General features: G+C 32.4%; 1 protein-coding gene across 2 annotated transcripts; it reads right to left on the reverse strand.

The window, feature by feature from the left end:
* Nucleotides 1–1239: 1239 nt before the first annotated feature.
* On the reverse strand, nucleotides 1240–18696 carry LOC106718965. 2 transcript variants are annotated; one of them, XM_045682750.1, is made up of 8 exons: nucleotides 18430–18696; nucleotides 15625–15806; nucleotides 11830–12047; nucleotides 10262–10714; nucleotides 9178–9445; nucleotides 8320–8419; nucleotides 4543–4747; nucleotides 1240–1785 (listed from the first exon to the last, which is right to left on the reverse strand). In XM_045682750.1, the coding sequence occupies exons 1-8, from the start codon at nucleotides 18526–18528 to the stop codon at nucleotides 1301–1303; spliced, it is 2010 nt and encodes a 669-aa protein (XP_045538706.1). In that variant the 5' UTR covers nucleotides 18529–18696; the 3' UTR covers nucleotides 1240–1300. The 2 variants fall into 2 exon arrangements, with proteins under 2 accessions (XP_045538706.1, XP_014368671.2); XM_014513185.2 differs by lacking the exon at nucleotides 18430–18696 and adding an exon at nucleotides 17773–18344.
* Between the last annotated feature and the right edge of the window lie 2010 nt (nucleotides 18697–20706).

Genomic DNA, 20706 nt, shown 5'->3' on the forward strand with positions numbered 1-20706 from the left:
TTATAAACAAAATATTTCTCTTGTTAAAGTTGATTCAATTATTGTAAATTTGCAGTGTAATCGAATATTAACACGTGTAAATCTTGAAATCATTTCATAGGATACTTTGTACCTAATTGTTACTTTGTATTTGCTAGATAGACTATGAAATTAGATCGGTATAGAAAAATGTGATCTCTAACCAAAAAAAGGTTTGAATTTGTACTGTATAAGGGGGCGGGCCCCGCCCCTGCAGAGTGTGGCCCCACCCCAACAGGGCTTGGCCCCGCCCCTACAGAACTAAGGGTGTTAGCTTTATAACAATTCGGCACCGACTTATTACGTTTCACATTTTAAATATTGGCGTATAAATAAATTGCAACCGAGTTTTTTTTGGTACAGTGCAAACGTACCGGCCTCCATACTGCCTAGATAATTTAAATGATCATTTGCAATGAGTTCGCTTTCGACCTCACTGTGGGTAAACTGACCCGCGGGTCTTTTTTGACCTCTAGCTATTAACTTGTGTATTTATAATACATTATGCTTTCGAAACTGAATTGAATTCTTATTGTTAAGTAATTAAATAAATATTTGATTATTATTATAGAAACAGTCTCAGTGTTTATTTTTCTCTGTAACATGTATAAATATTTGCGTATGCAATTTGACTTGTATTCAGTTAAGGTCACAACTGTTCAAAAATACGAAAATATTTGTTAACTCATAATTAAATAAAGCTTATTATAAGATGTTCGTTTTATTTTTTTTTTTTTTGTTCATTAACAAGAAAAAAAAACAATTCATAAAGTGTAAAATTTATTTTATTAACAGTCTCATTCCAACGGTTCATAAACAATGCAATAGATTTGAAGGAATAAGAGCAAAATAATCAAAGCCTTATTCAAAAATAATTATCAAACTAATTCTGAAACATAAATCCAAGAAATACTTAACATTAACTTAAATCAAAGAAATTAAAACTAAATATTGTATATGAAAAATATATTAATTTGGAATAAAAATAAATATCCAATAATACGTAAAAAACCGATCTGGTTAAAAACTAAACCTAAAATTTTAAAAAAATATCTAATAATATGCATCTTCAGATAATCAACAAATGGACCAAAGTTAGACTTAAAACTAAACGAATCGCGAAACAAATCGTAAGATAAAATAATATTTTAAAAATAGGAAAAAAAAGATACATTTAACAAGCAAAATGTAAAATATAGAAAATTATATATGGAATTGAAATTGGTGACGTCACATTTAACTCCATTTTCTCAGAACAATTACGACATTAGCCAAAATCAATTTAGTATTCATTTAAATTTCCATTGACAACGAAACTTTTAACTTCACTATGATTCCTTACATCATGATCCACTTCTTCAACAACTAGATCTTCATTCTTCACCAACACTGATGATGGTGAAGAGTTCAACAACTCACCTAACTTACGTGTAGTCGCCAACAGAGCATCATTTATAACACCTATATCAAAAAGTTTAGGTGTTTCTATTTTAGAATCAATCTTACGGAAATTTTCATAATTATCCTCTTTTACAATAGAAAGATAATCTTTACCATCTCCGTAATCAAATTCTAATTTTTTCATACGTTTTTTAAGATTCGGCGGCCAATCTTCATCTATAGGTAGGTCGCGGTATCCGCTGGGTAGTTTGCTCTCGAAGCTCTTCACCAACTGGTAGTCGTGGTCGAGTGGTGGTCTGTTGAAAGTCATCAGTTCGTCCATATTGAATTCACCATCGTCTATTACTGTTTCCTCGAGTTGCATTTCTATAAACAAAACGAAATTATCAACAAAATAATACTTAAAATGTAATACAAAATTCAGAATATTGGACAAACTTTTAACACTCTCCATTATCTATATCTATAAAAGAAAGTCGTGTTAGTTACACTATTTATAACTCAAGAACGGCTGAATCGATTTGACTGAAAATTGGTGGGCAGGTAGCTTAGAACCAGGAAACGGACATAGGAAATTTTTTGTTTTGTGTGCATTTACCCCGAATTTTTACCCCGTTTTCTATTTTTTATTTCGCGCGGACGGAGTCGCGGGTAAAAGCTAGTAATAAATAAAATTGGATTATCTGTATGTATTATAAAGAAAAAATAACATATTACATATTATTTTTGATCGTTTGTTTGTCTGTTCAGCGACAGGACTTATTTAATAGGACCGCTAACAGCGAAACGAGTGGGGCAACCGTTATTACGTCAATAAATTAACTGCTAGTTTTTCAATTAAAATATTTACATTAACTGTCCGTTTCAGTGTCGCGACTCGAGTCATTTAATTGTTACTTATCAGACCCTTAGCGTAGATTTAATATGAGAGATTCCGTTAGATATCAATAAACAAATTTGACTACAACAGTCAATGAAAAGGTAATTTAAAAATTACAGTCAGTAATTTATAAGAAAAAAGATAAGTAATTAATTTACTATTCTAAACGTGCATCGGTGGCTCAGCACTTGACTTGCAATCTGCAGGTCCTGGGTTCCAATCCTGCCATGTACCAATGTCTTTTTCGAGTTTCGATTTACATATGTACATTTATCTGACGTTCTTACGATGAAGGAAAACATTGTGATACTGCATATATCTGATAAGAAATTCAAAGATATGTGTGAAGTCAACCCGCACTGAGCTTTGGTTAACTATGTCCTAGTCACCCCTAACTTGGGGTAGGCTCCGAGCCCCTCAATGAGGACGTATAGTGAGCTGATGGTGAAATGTTCTTTGTTAAAAATGTACTTCAAACACAGTTGTAATATACAAGAAGAAATGCTTAAATATGAAACAGTTTTGTTTTCAAACAGAACGAAGTGTACAATGTCATACAATGTCAAGAGCGCTGCAGTGCGGGGTGTGTGGGGGGGGGGGCAGGGGTGAGTTGCAGGGGGATGTACCTTGTACTGTATTTACATTGGATTATTGTTATTGAGTTACGGATACTTTCAGTATAATGAAATTTGAAGGTAAAGTCTCTTAGTGTAATTACACTTTCACTTACATTTTCAATTGAAAGCTAAATTTAACAGTTGGTTTCTACTGCAGAGATATTTTTATATAAAAGCAATGATGAAAAAAGTCAGCTCACTATAGGTGACTATTTGGGACAAGTGACCCCCTTTTCCAAAATGAACTGTTACCTCAGACCCCAATGGCCAAATTACCTACTTCTAACATCAATTATTATTTTTTTTTTTCATTTTGACTTAGGTCAATAGAAGGCAGAATGAGAATTAGCAAAGTTTCAAGGTCGATATCGACCCCTTTGGGAATCCCTGATCTAGAGTGACAGAAGCACTAAATGTACCACAAATATACAAAAAAAAATACTTTATTTTATTTACAATGTACTTTGTGGACTGTAGTCAAAGCAACGGCTTTCGTCAAATTTCACTTTAAAATTCAAAACTAAGTAATATTTTTAAGACAGTTTAGAAATTATTTATAACAAAAATAATTTCTGGAATGACTTATAAATTGACAGATGACAGTCCACTCTTGACACTAGCGACACCTACTTAGAGCTTTCAGTTTTTCTCTCCATTGACTAATTAATGTATATATATAAAAGAAAGTTGTGTTAGTTACGCCATTTATAACTCAAGAACGGCTGAATCGATTTGACTGAAAATTGGTGGGCAGGTAGCTTAGAACCAGGAAACGGACATAGGATAATTTTTACCCCGTTTTCTACTTATTTTTTTTTATTCCGCGCGGACGGAGTCGCGGGTAAAAGCTAGTTTTGTATAAAACAGACTTTTCCTTTAAGAATTATGAAAAACATTGTGAATCTTGACAAAGATTAATTTATTTTTATTTTGAAATACTTTTTGTTACATTTTGATTGTTACTTCGATTCCATTAGTTCCGCTTTCGCTATATTCTTCGCGTCACGGTTTGGCTTTGAGATTTACGTAACCGATTTTTTTTTAACTAAAGTTATAAAATAGTGTTCGTAATCTTTTTTTAAACTAAAACATTTTTTATCATTTCGATGAGTAAAGTTGATTTAAGATTTATTTGTTTTTCCTGGATTGGATCAGTTCACGTTTGTTGTCACTCAAAATCCTTAAGTAGCCAGTAAGGGAGCCAATTAGTGTAGTTTTATAGTAAAGGTTAATTTAGACATAAGCCGGAATCCTAACAACAAAGTTCGGTAGTCGCTGCAAGATAAACATATGAGAAATACATACGTTTGTTTACAACAGGGATCCCCCAAACTATTTTGGATAAGTCAACCCCTTTTCCAAAATGAACCGTTACCACCCCCCATGGCCAAATATCCACTTTTAAGATCAATTATTATTATTAATTCTAACTTAGGTCAATAGAAGAAGACAAAGTGAGAATTAGCAATGCTTTAAGTTCAATATCGACCCAAAAGGGTCGATAACGACCCTTTGGGAAACCCTGGTCTACAACCTTAAGACTGAACGTGTTAGTTACATTTTGTGTATGTATGGATTATATTAGTACATATTGCAGAACATAGTGTACAGTATAATTAGACTCACTGTTAGTTGCGGAGAGCAAGGCGCGTGTGATGGCGTGCGAGTGCGCGGAGGCGGAGGCGGAGGCGGGCTGGTCGTTGCGCGGGCGCAGCTCATCCCGCACAGAGGGCAGCGCCACCAGCGCCACAGACAACAGCAGCACCAGCAGACAGGTCGCCGGCTGCGCGGTCTTACTGCTTGTGTTCGTTGATACTCCAGTTAACACGCTCTGTTAAACATTACAGTCAAATTATCTCTCCAGGCGTATGACCGTGGATGTGTGGCGTGTTACTAAACGCGAGTTCGACATGATCCTGTAAAACTTTTTAAGAGAATTTAAGCTTAACTTTCCTCTAAAAACCGATTAGTCTGGAGTCTTTTAACTTAGACAATTAATAAGATCCATATAAATTAGACTAAATGAACTATCATTCGCTATTCATTAGACAGATTTTTAAAAAGATTTTTCTTTTAATAAACTAACATTTTCAACCAATATTAACAACAAAACAAACTGAATATAAATCAAATCACAATTTCGAAAAACTTAGCATATATTTATAAAATGCTATAAAAATCAAATGAAAAACTTTCTATGCACTCAAGAACTGAAAATGGCTATACTATTTTCATTCTAATGAGCCCTTAAGCGTTCACGTTTCTACTTTTTTCGAGCAGTTTTCATTATTCATGTACCCGCAGACGTTTGCTCGGCTAAGTCGTTTCCACTAGTAGTGGTAAATGCAATCAGTGCAAACCACTTCTACCTCTGTCTAGACAGTTGTACGACTGTGTTTAACACGACAAAAAACTTACATAAGTCTTTGTTACTTTCTTACAGTAACAAAAACAGATTCGTTTAAAGTTAAAACGTTAAAAAATAACAGTTTATTTAGGTTATTTGGTTCTTTAAGTCTAAATTAACAACAAAATCACTTGATTAAAATTGTGACATTTTTTCCATGCAATTCGCAACTATATTACTAATTATAAATGCGAATGTTTAGATGGATGGATGGATGTTTGAAGATATCTCCGTAACGGATTAACGGATCTTGATGAAATGTGGCACAAATGTAGAACATAGTCGGGAAGAACACATAGGCTGCTTATAACGTTATTTTAATTCCGCGGGGACGGAGTCGTGGGCGACAACTAGTGTAACATATTGATAAAAAGTCCCATTACAGCCATTGCAGTTATCTACCATCTGTCATTTTATAAACTCACGTACAGTTAATAAAGAATAAATTAATACTGTAAGGAAATACTTCTAGAATCAATAATAAATTTATCTATGCGTCTTATCAGTATTGATAACTTGAAAAAAATATATATTTCCGTATATGAAAAAGGAATTTATTTAACCCAAGGTATTTGTGCTTTTTGTGTGTTTACTAATGACCTATTTCCTATAGTAACCATTCACTGGACAATGACATTTTTTGTTAATTTTTTTTTATTCCCCACTTCGGTTCAAATCTCGTGAGTTTTATCATTTTAAATCTACAGCAAATTTCATTATAACATATAAATAGTGACATCGTATCGAGTTAAAACCCAACAGCATCCGCCATTATGCAATAGCTTTTTGTTTAAATGTACAATACATTTGAGGCGGACAATACGAGTCGCGAGATCCGCTCGAATGAACCATAAATGAACGAATGAACGATAAGCGAGCTGACAACACGGAACTGCGTTCGGAAACGTTCAATGTTAAATGTAAACTCTATTAGCTTTGTTAATGTCGAGTAAATACTGCCTTTAAAATATGAATTCCAATTTAAAAAAGTAAATTAACTGTTAAAGATTTCCAAACGAATGAAATCATAAGAACTGTTTGTTTTTCGTAGATAAAGTTTTAAAAGTTTTTAGTCCTATTGTCCGTGTTCTCAAGATAAAACTTAAGTTAAAGGAAAATCCCGATTCACTTAGTACTACAATAGCAAAGATTATATAGCTAGTATATTAGCTAGATATATTAGCGAGATATAGCTAACACATCATAAATTTGACCTAGGCTCTGTTGGATACTAAAAAATATATTTCTAAAAAGGTAGCTTTTTATCTCGAATTACGAAAAAGGTTAAAGGATTTAACATTATGACAAGCTATGCTCATTTTTTGCTTAGCTTTTTTGAAGACTCAAATTTACTGTTTATATATATTTAATTATTAACAACAAGAATTTAAAACTAAGTTTTAATTTTCACAAAAAACATAATTAATTTTAAGTAAACATTTTGAATTAAAAAAAAATTCCATCATTCGCCTAAAACGACAGAGATATCTCATTTCCCCGTTTCAATTTCTCGTTACTTTAATTGGGTCATTTTATAACATTATTGACCCGTATTTATGTTTTATTTTCTCACCGGAGGGAGCGGTATCAAAACCTGGCTACAAATTAAATTAATGTCCACCCACTCAGACTGATTAAATGTAGACTAAGGTATCTGATATGATTGGTACCTACAGTACCAATATTAAAAGATTATTTAATTAATGAAGAACTAAAAAAAAGATTAACAAAGATTTAATATTAGTTTAAATTATTTAAAAAATTGTTGTAATGCACAAAATTGCTTTTTCATTTATCTAGGTTACTTTCTTATATCGCATTAAATCTGATTCCTCTAACTGTAATACGTTATATTGTTATTTTAAGACGGTAATTAAATTTTAAAACGTTTTTGAAGTTTCAACATTTTGTAACATATTTGTAACTTTCTTGACTACTTATGGGAGAGTAGACATTACGCCTTTTATTTTATTTTATGAAGAAGTCGCACTCCTCGCGACGCCATCCGTGTGGGATTTAAAAAAATAGTAGCTTATATGAAATTTCAGTGAAATCTATCTATCCATCCATCCATACATCCAAATATTTATAATATTAGAAAGAAGTAACATAGTAAGATAAAGATTTCAACATATCTTACGAATATTATAAATGCGAATGTTTAGATGGATGGATGTTAGTTTGAAGGTATCTCCGGAAGGGTTCAACGGATCTTGAGGAAATTTGGCACAGATGTAGAATATAGTCTAAAAGAACACATTAACTGCTTAGTAAGTTTTTTTAATTCCGCGTAGCTCCCACGGGCGGTAGCTAGTAAAAAATATAAAATTCTGTAAACACCTGACATAAAAAAATGTAGATTGTAATTTCGATTTTGTAGACACGTTTCGTAAACTGACGTAAAATTGAATCTCTCCGATATCAGAAGTCGGTCGGGGAATTGTACAGAGTCAACAATCTCATTTAATTTCCGTGTCGTCTTCGTGAACTGGGATCGAGAACATCAGGTGAGAAATGCATTTTATTTTACTTATCTACATTTTACCGGTCCAATGGTAAATAATATAAAAGCATATTATTTGTATAATAATAATGGTAAATTAAATTAAAATGTATACTAAAAATAACGAATTGATTGTATTACTTACAGTGGGTTTCTTAGACTAAAATCCATGTTATTATTTTTGTTAAACTAGAGATAACAATATGTTTTAAATGTAGACTATGGTCTCAGAAACCTACAGTTAGTAAACTTATTAGAATTGAAATATAAAAATACTCTTGCGGTTTCTGAATGGAAATGCTTTCAAACACACGTTTGTATGTAACAGTTAAAGGTATTGGACTACAGGTTTAACTGTTGTGGGTTCGAATCCAGCCATTTCACTATGGTCACGAACCACATCACAGCTTTGGCCTTAGTTACCCAAAATCATTACTGAATTAAAAAAAAACTTGAAAAATCAAAAAAGTTAGTTTTATGTAATAAACTTTACCTGTAACCTCTTCAACTGCGCCGATAGTGTTTGATTCTGCGACTGCAACAACTTGATCCTTCTCATCAATGTCTGGTTCTCTGCAGTGCATTGCTTCACTCTGACAAACATTTACACTACTTATTGACCATTCTTGATACTTTAAAATTGTTTAAAGTATAAATTTAATATTAAAAGAGATTAGTATTACGAATATATTACGTCAGATTTAATATTTCAAATACAGGTTGTTGTGAAAAATAGTCAAAAAGAAAACAAAATCAGTCACAGAAAAACTATGTCCTGAATGTCTTGGGCTATCAAAGATATGACTCAAAAACTAAGCTATATACATCCATGGGTGTAAATATTTTAAAGATGCTTCTAAAATTTTTCTTTATTACACAATTTGGGACATCCTATATATGTAATATTTAGACCTGAAGTACATGAATACAATATAACTTGTATGTACTTATCACAATTGTATATAACACGATAAACCTTGAAGGGACAATTGAGTACACAAGGAAAATGTAACCTCAAGCAACATTTAAACCTATTATGAACGTCATTCAAAACAATATAATAGGTTTCCATTTCCCTTAATACCTTTTCCATTGTGTTTTTAAGTTTTATTTTTGTTATCTTTCAACACTTTTAACGATGAAAAATAGAATAAAAACATGATTTTTAACTGTCAATTCGAAAAACAAAATACTAGAATAAAAGTATTTACTTTACTTGAAGAAAAAACAAAGAAAAATCTTTAAAAATTAAAAATAAGAGCAAAAATTTCTTGATATCACATTTTTATAATTTTTTTTTTAAATTATTAATAAATTAAAAAATTCAAGTATCAAGGAGTTTTAAACTTACCTATCTTCAAGTCCGTCGACGTATTCCTTCTTGCGCTTACGGGAGTCCTGAGCGGATATCTTATTCCTAATTTTACGGCGGATCCTCTTCAGTTCCCTTTCCTCTTGTTTTGTGAGGGGATAACTGGTGGGGAGGGATATCCCCTCTTTAGCCAGAAGTCGCCTTTCCTCAGCTGTTAGAACCAGACGTGGGTAGCCATTCTTACCGTCGGGTAGTTTGCTCTCTTTAGGATCATCATCATCATCACTTCTATCACTACCGGAATCGTCTGTTGGAGATACTTCAGATTTAGCTATAGACAAAAATTTGCCTAAAAATTAGCTGAAGTTTAACTATTTTTTTATCTATATGATCTTGGCTGTGATATGAAAATATATCGCTTTGAAATCAGTAAATGTACTTAGAAACATTCATAATTTCATTTTTAATCTAATTTTTCATACAAAAGCGTTAAAAATATATTGCACAGGTGAATCTTATAGCGGCTACGAATTTCAACAACCTTAATATCTTAGGAGCCAACCGTTTAACATAAACCTGTATGAACGGAGATTGAACTGTCATCACACGTTTGGTTCGCATTACAAAATGAGCAACTCTAGATAGATATAAAATGAATTACATAAAGAGATATAACATAGAGTTGTAACAATGTAAATATAGAAAGCTAGTTACTTTAAACTTTTGCTTTGAGAGGAGCATCCTTAATTCATTACAACTTTGTTACATGTTCGTTAGAAATTTTAATTGATGTCCAATTAAAATTTACGAATTTGAGACTTTTTGATTCTTCTTGCTTTTAATTTCTGTCTGAACGTTTATCTAGCTTATCATTTGTTAACTTTAAAAGACATAAACAAGAATTTTAATTTAAAAATAAATCAAGATCAACCTTTTTTCAATCAGACAAGTAAAAAACTAAAACAAAAAAGTAAATCTGAAATTTAATAAAAGTTTGATGATTGGACCCTTTCAATTGGCAGTACAACGACCAGTCATAAAACAATAGCCACGCGACCGAATCCAAACAATTACGACCAATCAAAGTGAACCAAACGAGTGGGGGAAATAAAAAGTAACTCACCGCAATGATTGCTGCCGTGTTCGTACTCATAGTCACGGCGAGATTCCACTTTCAAATCCTGCAGTTTTCTTTGAGACAGCAAATTTGCTGCAGCAAGCTTTATATTAGACGCGTTCTTCAAATCAGATGCATTTATAATCTTAATAGACTTTAAATCCTTCATATCTTTGATCGTTACTGGTAATAAAATCGATCGGGGATTACCAGCCATAGGAGCAACTCTTATAACTCGCCTCTGGGGTGCAACCGACTCGACCGGTTTAGAATAAACCTTAGTCGGTTGCTGGTTGATAACCTGGATATTGGTGACTTTAAGCGGTTTCTGGGGTTGAGCTTTTACAACTAATTGTGGTTTTTGTACATTCACGGGTATACTGACAGCTGGTTTTTGGACTTTCGGTTTGATTGGAACTTGTGGAGTATGTGATAGACGACGTTTTCTATTGCCTTTGCCTAAAAATAACACAAAATAAATATGACATCGAGCATAACATAGTAAATGTAATGTCAACATGTCAGACACGAGTTTCAAATTACATAGTCAATATTTGTGCTCAAAGATATAGAGTCGATAACCCAAGTTCAAGGGATGTTAGTATGAATAATGTACTAAAATAGACGAGGAAATTCACGCTACTGTGTGTTTCCAAAGTCATTTGAGTGACCTGAGCTTTCTGCATAATGTATTTGCCTGGTAAAACCCCGTACGGAATACCCACGTCACATGGTATGTAAGACGCCATTTTGTTTTTAGCGTCTTATGAGCTAGAACGTAATATTGTGATGAATCATAAATAAACTTTATTATGACGCGATGCAATATCATTGGACGGTTGTGAAATTGAGCACATGCATATTCTCTTTCCGATTTAACAGAACATTGTCAGACATTATATTGTTATTATAATATTTGTAGGCACCTGATAAATGTTATTTTATTTTAATTTATTATAAAAATTATGTCGACATATACAACAGCAGAAATATAGGGTACTATTAAACTTGTTTATGAATATCAAGGAGAAATACAATACATTGTATCGTAGTAGTTTTGAAAAGAATATCCTTCAGAATAGCATTGTCCATTTTATTCCAATTCACGCACAAAGGAACTCGAGGCCCAGTACAATTTATATTAATCGCAAACTCGATCAATGCAATATCCACTGAGCTATAAAAAATTGATTCGACTCAGAAAAAGTAGTAATGCTTTTAAGCAATCATAGAAATATAATGCTCTCAGAAATTCCAATGAATAGAGGAAGCTTGATAAGAAATTCAGGTAACGTAAGAAGTTATATTATTAACTTTCCATTTTTTTTCGCCTTTCAATAGTAAAAAAAGGAAAAACATGGACTTTCTTAATTTGTATTTTACTCACAAACTACTGAACCTATTAAAAAAAACATCAACAAGTAAGGATTGTTTGCATTTACAAAGTTTGGGTGGTTTTTTTATTCTGGTTATGAATTAAAAAGCTGTGTAATGTACTTCCAATATGCCAACAGGTATAGTGTCCTTGTGTACAATAACTGTAAGAGAGAACGGCTGACTAAACAATGACTCACCTGGACTTTGGAATGTACTTTTGTTTAAGAAGCCTGGAACGACGTTCTGTTCAAAGTCTACCATATCAATTGCATCTTCTATTGACTCATTGCTACTTGAATCGTTGCCGTCTTGTATAATCACATCTTGACTGTTCTCAGGGCTCATGGGTTCCAATGCTGGTTGTTCTTCGGCGTTGTTTTGAATGAGGTACGGAGATAGTTCTTGTTCAAAATCACTGGAACAATGTTAAATTATTAGACATTTGCGTGGTTCACATTCGACTATTGTGAAATTATACACTTAGAAGGTACCTAGAAATAATACTACATTTCAAATAGTTTTTTTTTAAGCGATTTAAACTTACTTTTAATGTGCGAAGAATATAGAATTGATAGTAATGCGTGAAAAGAAAACTTTGTAACCACCAACTTTGAGCTAATTAAAACGTGAAATTTGACACGGTTAAAGTGAATGTGGATAAGTGCTTAAAGCAATTTATAAAAACATCTTTAATTACAAAGGTTTGGCCATCTTTAATTACAAAGCCTTTGACAAAAGAATCATAATAAAATTTGCAACCACTTATTTTTAAGTGATTTAAGCTGAAGGTCCACTCCCAAGGTCAAACTGTGACAGTCTAATCCGAAACATTTAAATTAAAAAAAAAGAAATCATAACCTCTCGACGATATCAAAGATTGTTATGATACGATATACCGTGGGTTCCTGATCTCTGTATAAAACATATCGTCATCCTCGTCATTATCTTTTACAGAACCGATATAACGATATGTTTTAAATGGGGATTTTGATCTCAGAAACCCACGGATAGTGAAATAGAAATCAAAACGTGATATATTCACGTTCCGTTCAGTGAACGTATTTCATGTTTATATTACGTAATCTGATTTTTCTTATATCACTAGACTAGTTTTGGCCTTTGGTTACGATTACGTATAGCTTGATATACACGCATGCACAAAGAAATAAATTCGCTTCCCACTTAGCATCGAATAACGTATACCAAACTGTCACCAAAAGACCTCACTGCACGACCTCATTGTACTGGAACGACAAATGACATTTCACCGTTTTGGGTAGGAAATATATGTCCTCGACTGTATATGGGCTCATGTAATTTACATGTATTATATAATATGTTCCCTATTTTTTTCTCAGTAGGTACTTTTTCTTGACAACGTCTCTTGATAAAGAAGTTCACTTATGACTGAGCCCGGCAAAGTTCAAAAATAGAGATAGCTTATGAACTATGCACTCAATGTTTATAGCCACAGTCAATTTGCATGTTGTGATTACATCACAAAATAGTATTTAAACATATTTTTAATTTCTATATTACGAATCGGACGAAAGTAAATGATAAGATTTCGTCTAAACTATATTTTTGACATATTAACTACTTAACCGATTTGAAAAATTCTTTGACTGTTGGGTTATCCACGGGTGTCATAGGTTATATTTCCGCGCGAACAAAGTCGTAGGCAACTGCTAATATTATTTAATCAGGAAAGATGTATGTTTGTATCAAATAAACTCAAAAACTACGATTGACAACTATTTCATCATTAGAATTAAATATTGTTCCTGGGTAATGTAGGTTATAGACCTCGTCTCGATTCTTCAATAAAATTTACTTGACCTATAATAACTTTTTATGTGAATAACTAGCTGTCGCCCGTGAAGCCGTCCGTGCGGAATTAAAAAAAAGAAACGTAAAAAGTGGCCAATGTGTTCTTCCAGGCTATGTTTTACATCTGTGCCAAATTTCATCAAGATCCGTTGAGCCTATCGGGAGATACGTTCAAACAAAAATCCATCCATCTAAATATTCGTATTTATAATATTAAGTAAGATTAAGATTATACAATTATCCGACACTAGAGTAAATATTGAAGAAGTCTATTTTCTTTTTATTTTCCTCTTTCATCATTCTTTAATCAGGACAAAAAACTTCTTGCTTTTAATATCAAGGTGGTAAGAAATTCCAGTTTGAAAACTACGACCTACTTTACAATTATGCTTCTTACAATCCTACTGGTATACTTTCATCAAAAAAAAAACTTATTCGCACTTTAGTATATGCTGTTTCATATAAAAGACTAAATTTCATAAATAATCAAAAGTCACTCAAAAAGATGGACATAATAATATACTACAACCAAAAATTAGCTTGAAAAGAAATTGGTGTTGCTTTTGAGTCATGTTTTCTAAATGACTCATGTATTCTAGTTTTGGATCAATATTATAATAATACAAATATTTAGTTACAGGTGTTGTAAAATATTGGTGGTGTATTGCAACAAGAAATAGTAACCGAAAACTGTACGTACTGTCGAAAGAATTCGTACAATTTGTACAGCTGTACAGAAGCATATTATCTCTCTTTCTTTCAAAGAGAAGGAAAGAGATGAAAATATGTTTGGATGGATGAAAATCTACGTTTAAATTAGAAAAACAATCTCAATTGACTGTAAATACCAGAAAAATATTGTTAAAGGATTAGTATATAGGAAGAAATTAGTTTAGGATGCGTTCAGAATATCTCCCGCTAAAAATATTAATTTCTTAGTGGTGGTAAAACATACATAAATATTGGTAAGTAAGTAATTAATTCCCAGGAAGGCCCTGGAGTGGATCCCTATAGGAACAAGAAGACGTGGTCGTTCTAAACAAACTTGGCAGCGCTCAGTGGCAGCTGAGATGAAGACAATCGGGCTGACATGGCTCGGGACCAACCGCAGAGCCTAAGATAGAGCGAGCTGGCGGCGCACTGTCGACGCCCTCTGCCCAACTACGGGGACATTGGACTTTAAGTCAAGTAAATCAAATAATTGTTACTTAAAGGCGTACAATGTTTCAAAATGAAATACTGCCAACATGAAGCAATGTTTAAAATAAATGATAAGACGATGAAGGTGAATCTGATTAAATGAAATACAATGTTTTGTAGGCAAGCAACATTGCGTGTAAGCGATAATTCTCTATCTCGCAATTCATAGATATGACAAAACGAGATAGAAAGTAATTGCATGCGATCTTTGAATGACATGGATTAGTAATATAATATGACCTAATTACATAAATACTGCATATAAGAATAAACAAAATATATATATTACGCCAAAACCAGATAAGTGTAGGCTATTATAGCTATATACAGGGTGTCCGAAAAAAGAAGCATGCAACGAAAGATCAAAGATTCTTTGGCCAATATTTGTGCCATCTTGCCTATATCTTACACAGGGTGTGGTTACATAGTTTAACACTAATCATACTGTAATATGATCTAATATTCCTAACGTGTCCCAGCACGGTACACTAACGTATGCGTAGAATATTCAATACGAGTCACACATAGCGTTTCATTGACCCTGTATTGTGTCATATGTGCCACTTATGTTATTTCTAATTAAATAGTAATAAAGCTCTTGAGTATTTTTAAACTATTAAAAATTACCGAAATTCCCTTAATACATATACACAATAATAATTCGCATATCAGCCGGTTTGTCTATACACATGACCCATGCTTGGAATAGTCTTTGTTGGCAAGGTGTGTTTAAGTGAATATTACCTAACAAGCCTTAAAAATAAAACTTAATATTTAACCACATGTTATTTAACTTAACCTCATCAGGTTGCATATCAACTAAACCCTATTAGCTTCACTTTAAAATTGAATTTCTAACCATGGAATTTCACTGCTGTGACACTAATGAAATGAACACTTAGAATTAATTGCAAACTATCTGATGTACATATGAAAATCAATAAATAAACAACAAGACTTACAGTTCTGCATGGTCACTGGACAATCCGCTATCTGAACCAGAACTGCTCAGACCTCCAGTTTGTGTCACCCAGTCCGGTTCTAAATTGAAGTCCGGCAGTGACTCTTCCAAAAAGTTCAATGAACCTTGATCCAGAGAGAAAAAATTCTCCAACAAGTCACCAGAAGCTTGCCAAGTGTCACTCTGAAACAAAACAAATACATTCAAAACAGGAAAAAGGAATCACAATGATGATGATTGTTTTTAAAAAATTGTGTAATTTGTTCATAATTTCATATTTACTACAATTTCATCATTTAAAAAGTTATGAAGTAAAGGTTGAACTTTATTAGTTCAAACAAATACACATTGTAATTTTCTTTATTTTTAATGTCTGGAACGATAAACAAAGTTAGCTGAAAAAGTTATTTCAAATTACATAGGTTTTGCAAAGCCAAAGCATTCTTTACTAATACAGTTGTATGTAAACAGTCTATGCTAAGTACACACAAATATAAACATAATAAATATATAATCTGTTATAAGAATTGTATAATAACATGAACAACCTTTGTTTTATAAAGGAGCCATTTTAATAGGCCACATTTAACACTTTACCAAAATTCAACAAGGTAACTTTGTAATGGCAATCATTAAATAACATCTGCTATATATATAAAAGAAAGTCGTGTTAGTTACACTATTTATAACTCAAGATCAGTCGAACCGATTTATCTGAAAATTGATGGAACTTTTTCATTTTGTGTGCATTTTTTTTTATTCCGCGCGGACGGAGTCGCGGGTAAAAGCTAGTTTTAATTAAATATTTATTGAAATCATGTCAATTGAACATTATTATAATGTTGCATCATTGAAAGCTATTTCTTGTTAAACACTATTATTACAAAAATTTGCAGGAAAAACATTGACATTTCATAACAACTAAATTCAATTAAAATTTTTTGAAGTGCATATCAATTCATTCATATTAATAAACTAGCTGTCACCTGCGACTCCATTTGCGCGGAATTAAAAAAAAAAACTAATTAGTAAGTAAGTAATCTAGTAGTAATAGTCTATGTTTTCTTCCAGGCTATGTTCTACATCTACAACAAATTTAGCGAGATCCATGCAGCCATTCTGGAGATACCTTCAAACAAACATCCATCCATCCATCTAAACATTCACATTAATAATATGAGTAAAAAGTAAAATGTTTTAAGTTCATTTCACTATGAAGCTAAGACTGATAGATGTCAAATGTGACCTATTATAATATAACAGGCATTGCATTATTCTATCTACTTTGAGAGTTAACATTTAGTCAAAATCATTATTACTAATTACCATAAGTTTTCAAAGCAAAAATCACTATAAAAAATATAGACAATAGCAGGTTTTTGTACAAGTATTTTGGTAGAATGTTTTCTGGTAATAATATAATTTAAGTGATACATTTAGTATAAAACATTTCCTTGAATTTCCTATAAACTAATTAGTTAATGTCATATTAAGATTATTGAGTAATTATTTTAGTTATAGATTAGTTAATTTTTCACTAATTGTTATAATTAATCAATATAAAATATTTAGTAAATATGTTGATTACTAAATGAGATGAAAGAGATTTATAAATACACAATTTGAAATTTCATGTTATTTTTAAATTTTTAATTGAATAAATATGATCATTAATTATATATTTTATCATAAATACTAATATCTTTCAGTTATTTATCAAAATATTTCAAGTATGATAGAAATTATAGTTGTTTATGTTGCAATGTTAACAAAAACATGAGAAAAAGAATAAATATATAATTTCAAAAGATTACTAGCTAATTCTTAGATAGCTAATTAATTTTTAAAGCTTATTTGTTACAAATCTGCACTCTTTAGATTACTTTCATTTATTCTTATTAGATTGTAAAGAGAAAGGCGAATGTAAGTGAATGTTTCAGTATAATATTTGAATGTAAGGCTTTCATGTTATACATAAGTATGATTCAGTATATAAATAATGCTTTTTCATATACTATATAGTTTCCTAAATAATGATTATGACATAATGAGATAATGAAATAAACTTAAAAAATAAACATTGTTATTGGTTTTAAAAAACAAAACAAAATGATGTTACAATGCTAACTTGTATCAGATATATATTTACCTCAAGTAGAGACATTAGGTCTAGCTTTTTATCCATTTTTGAACTTTTATTGACATTTATGTTTCACCACAAATCCATCAACACAAATGATTCACTTTAAATATGTTAATGGTGAAAGAAATAAGCGAAAGGGATGAAAGTGTTGATCGACACACTGCTTGTATCACTTATAACCAGTCCTGTTGCGTTAATATCGAAATGTAATCAATTGGCATATGGAAATGCAGCCGACCGCATGGTGCCTTGCTGGCACTCAATAACACTTGTTTACGTTGCGACAACCTCACGGAATACGCTGATATAGCACACTATTATACGACGCGATCTACTTAATTACTGCAACCTTGCTACCCGATGGATAATTTGCTAATTAGATAAGGTACGACCCGAGGGCGCGTTGAAAAACACCGGCGAGCGAGCAACGACCGAGCCGAAAACGAAATGAACATGTAACGGTAAAAGTAGGAACACAAGTCCACGAAAGCTGTTCAACGAGGTCTGTTCGTCACGTAGAACGTTCATTGCTACACGGTACGTCTATTACAGCGCTCGCACTTTTACAATTTCAGACATTTCACTAGTAGGCGCCACGATCCAATACGATTTTTTATTCTTATCAGTACGCGATTGAAACGACCTTGTAAATATGATACTAACCAGTAATCCATCCGCTTGATAAAGATCCATTTTGTTGCTTTTTACATTAAAATATTCCTGTTCAGTAGTATTTGACAAACAATCCAAGATATTACTCATATCGTCATTAGATATCGCAATTTTTCGCTGCAAGTTTCCACTGAATTGAACATACTTTCACTTGAACAGATTTCATTATTGCACTTTTGTATAATAATGTATATTGTGTGTTATAATAACATTTTTGATATTAAAACATTAATTTGCTTACAAATTAAACAACAGTCACAATATGACATTTCCATACTATTTGCAACGTGGAAACAAAATGTCGTAACGAAAATAGTACACTCTTCTCAATCTGATTGGTGGATTTCAGTCGATAAAACAGCACACTTTTGCGCCATCTATTAGCTGTGGATGGAATTAATTTTAAGTTATTACCCGCGCTTATCAAAACAGGATTTGAATTTAAAATCTAGAAAAGGCGATAAGACGCTTTGCCCTTGCAGAATTAAGGAAAAAAATATATTACAATTACAAATTACAAGCAAAAAGAAATTAAATAAAAACGAGCATAAAGCGGTTAAAAGGAAATATGTCAGCTGATCCTACTTCCAGTTTGTCCCGTATGGCAGTGGTGGATACTGCAACGAACAGCTGTACTCCCATGGTTTAACCTTTTGTTCAATGCCGTTTCACTTTGCTTCTGACATCTGAGAAGAAATCAGACGAAAGTAGGTACATATATGTTTTGCCACCTGGGTTAAGACTAGTATAAATAGTATAAGATTTTACTAGTATAAATAGACAAGTGCAGTAACTGTGGTGTATTTAAATTACTTGTTAAGATTAATTTCAGAAATTTAGAGTTATTAAACACGCGTTGGATTATGTTTTAATGCGATGCAACGTTTTCACTATATCATCTTAATTTAAATCTGAAAATCTTTTTTGGATTTGAAATCTATCTAAAATAAAAGTAGAGATGTTTATAAGTGAAAACATACTTAAATTTTATATTCTCTGAATAGTTACTTATACCATTCATGTCAAGTAATAATAATAACCTATTCAGTGGCACTTGAAAGTAGAGAAGGGCTCGTAGCTCGTGTATCCAATAGCGTCGATTATATCTCCGGGTATTGATTATTTTCATTCCATTGAGCAAGGATATGCGAATAAGAGACTATATTCAACAATTTAACGACACGTAAAAATACCCAAAATAACGACCAATTTCATATAATTAGCACGGAAAATTGTTTTTTTATAGGCGTACAACGAACTGTATAATTTTTGCGATTACCGTGTTTTGGAGCAAAATGATAGTTATTTCAAACGATTGTTTTAAAAAACAGGCTTATAATTTCTAAGAATTTTTAATTTTGATAGTGTTAAGATTCTTTACACTAAGAGCCAGCGGCCACCTGAATTTACCGAAACACCATTTGCGTCCATCCTTTCCTCATAAAATAGGGCAAAAAGGGAAAGAGGACTACAATTTAGCCTCCGGCACGCACACTCGTTGGACAAAACTCGGATCCGCTTCATGTCTGTCTTCTGGTGTTGCACCGGTCGAGCCGGCCCAAAGGTGCGATAGATGTTGTTACTGGCGTCTACCACTTTACCTTTAAAAATGTTCTTTGACTATATATTGCGGATTATGTTCATCATTTAATATGTAGGTATATAATCTGTATGTACAATATTGAAACCGATACGTGTGGTAGATTTAGGTTATAGATAGCCGGGATCAATGTAATCTCGGCTACTCCTGTATGCATAACAATACCATCTCAATTTGAATACAGTAATTGGTCAATGTTACAGATAATGTTGATGGCCAGTTATGTATCAACTCCTATAAAACCTTTTTAGTGTATCAGCTGGCCTTTAAAACCCGTTATTGAAGCTGGCTGTAACGAGATAGCGGATAATTGACTGAATTGCTTTCAAACCCGGATGAAGCGAAGGATAAATGGTCGGAAATACGATCAAATTGATTTTTTTCAATCCGATAAATGCTATAAGATGCGACCAATAAAGGACAGCCGTGTTGACGCTGACTTTTATATTAGCACAGGAAACTAGCAATCAGCCAACTGATATCAATAAAATGGCGAAGTTACCTTTGCCCATGGATATCCGCAAAAAGTCAGAATTGCAAACACATTTCTTACTAATACCTATAGATGGATAAAAGAAATAATGTACAGGAAAAGGATACTTTCCTCTTCTAAACATCCACTTCGTAGATGGGAAAGTGACTTAAAGTAGGCTACCGACACCACACCT

Source organism: Papilio machaon, chromosome 20 (genome assembly GCF_912999745.1).
Source record: "Papilio machaon chromosome 20, ilPapMach1.1, whole genome shotgun sequence".
In the NCBI taxonomy this organism is placed as follows: Eukaryota; Metazoa; Arthropoda; class Insecta; order Lepidoptera; family Papilionidae; genus Papilio; species Papilio machaon.

What these genes read in the sequence shown, in the direction of transcription:
- LOC106718965 (XM_045682750.1), bottom strand. Translation starts at nt 18,528, where the DNA reads ATGAGTAATATCTTGGATTGTTTGTCAAATACTACTGAACAGGAATAT. An exon ending in ATCAAGCGGATGGATTACTG is followed by an intron (nt 15,807 to 18,429) that starts GTTAGTATCATA and finishes GTTTTGTTTCAG; the next exon opens with AGTGACACTTGGCAAGCTTC. An exon ending in GTCGACGGACTTGAAGATAG is followed by an intron (nt 8,420 to 9,177) that starts GTAAGTTTAAAA and finishes AATGTTTGTCAG; the next exon opens with AGTGAAGCAATGCACTGCAG.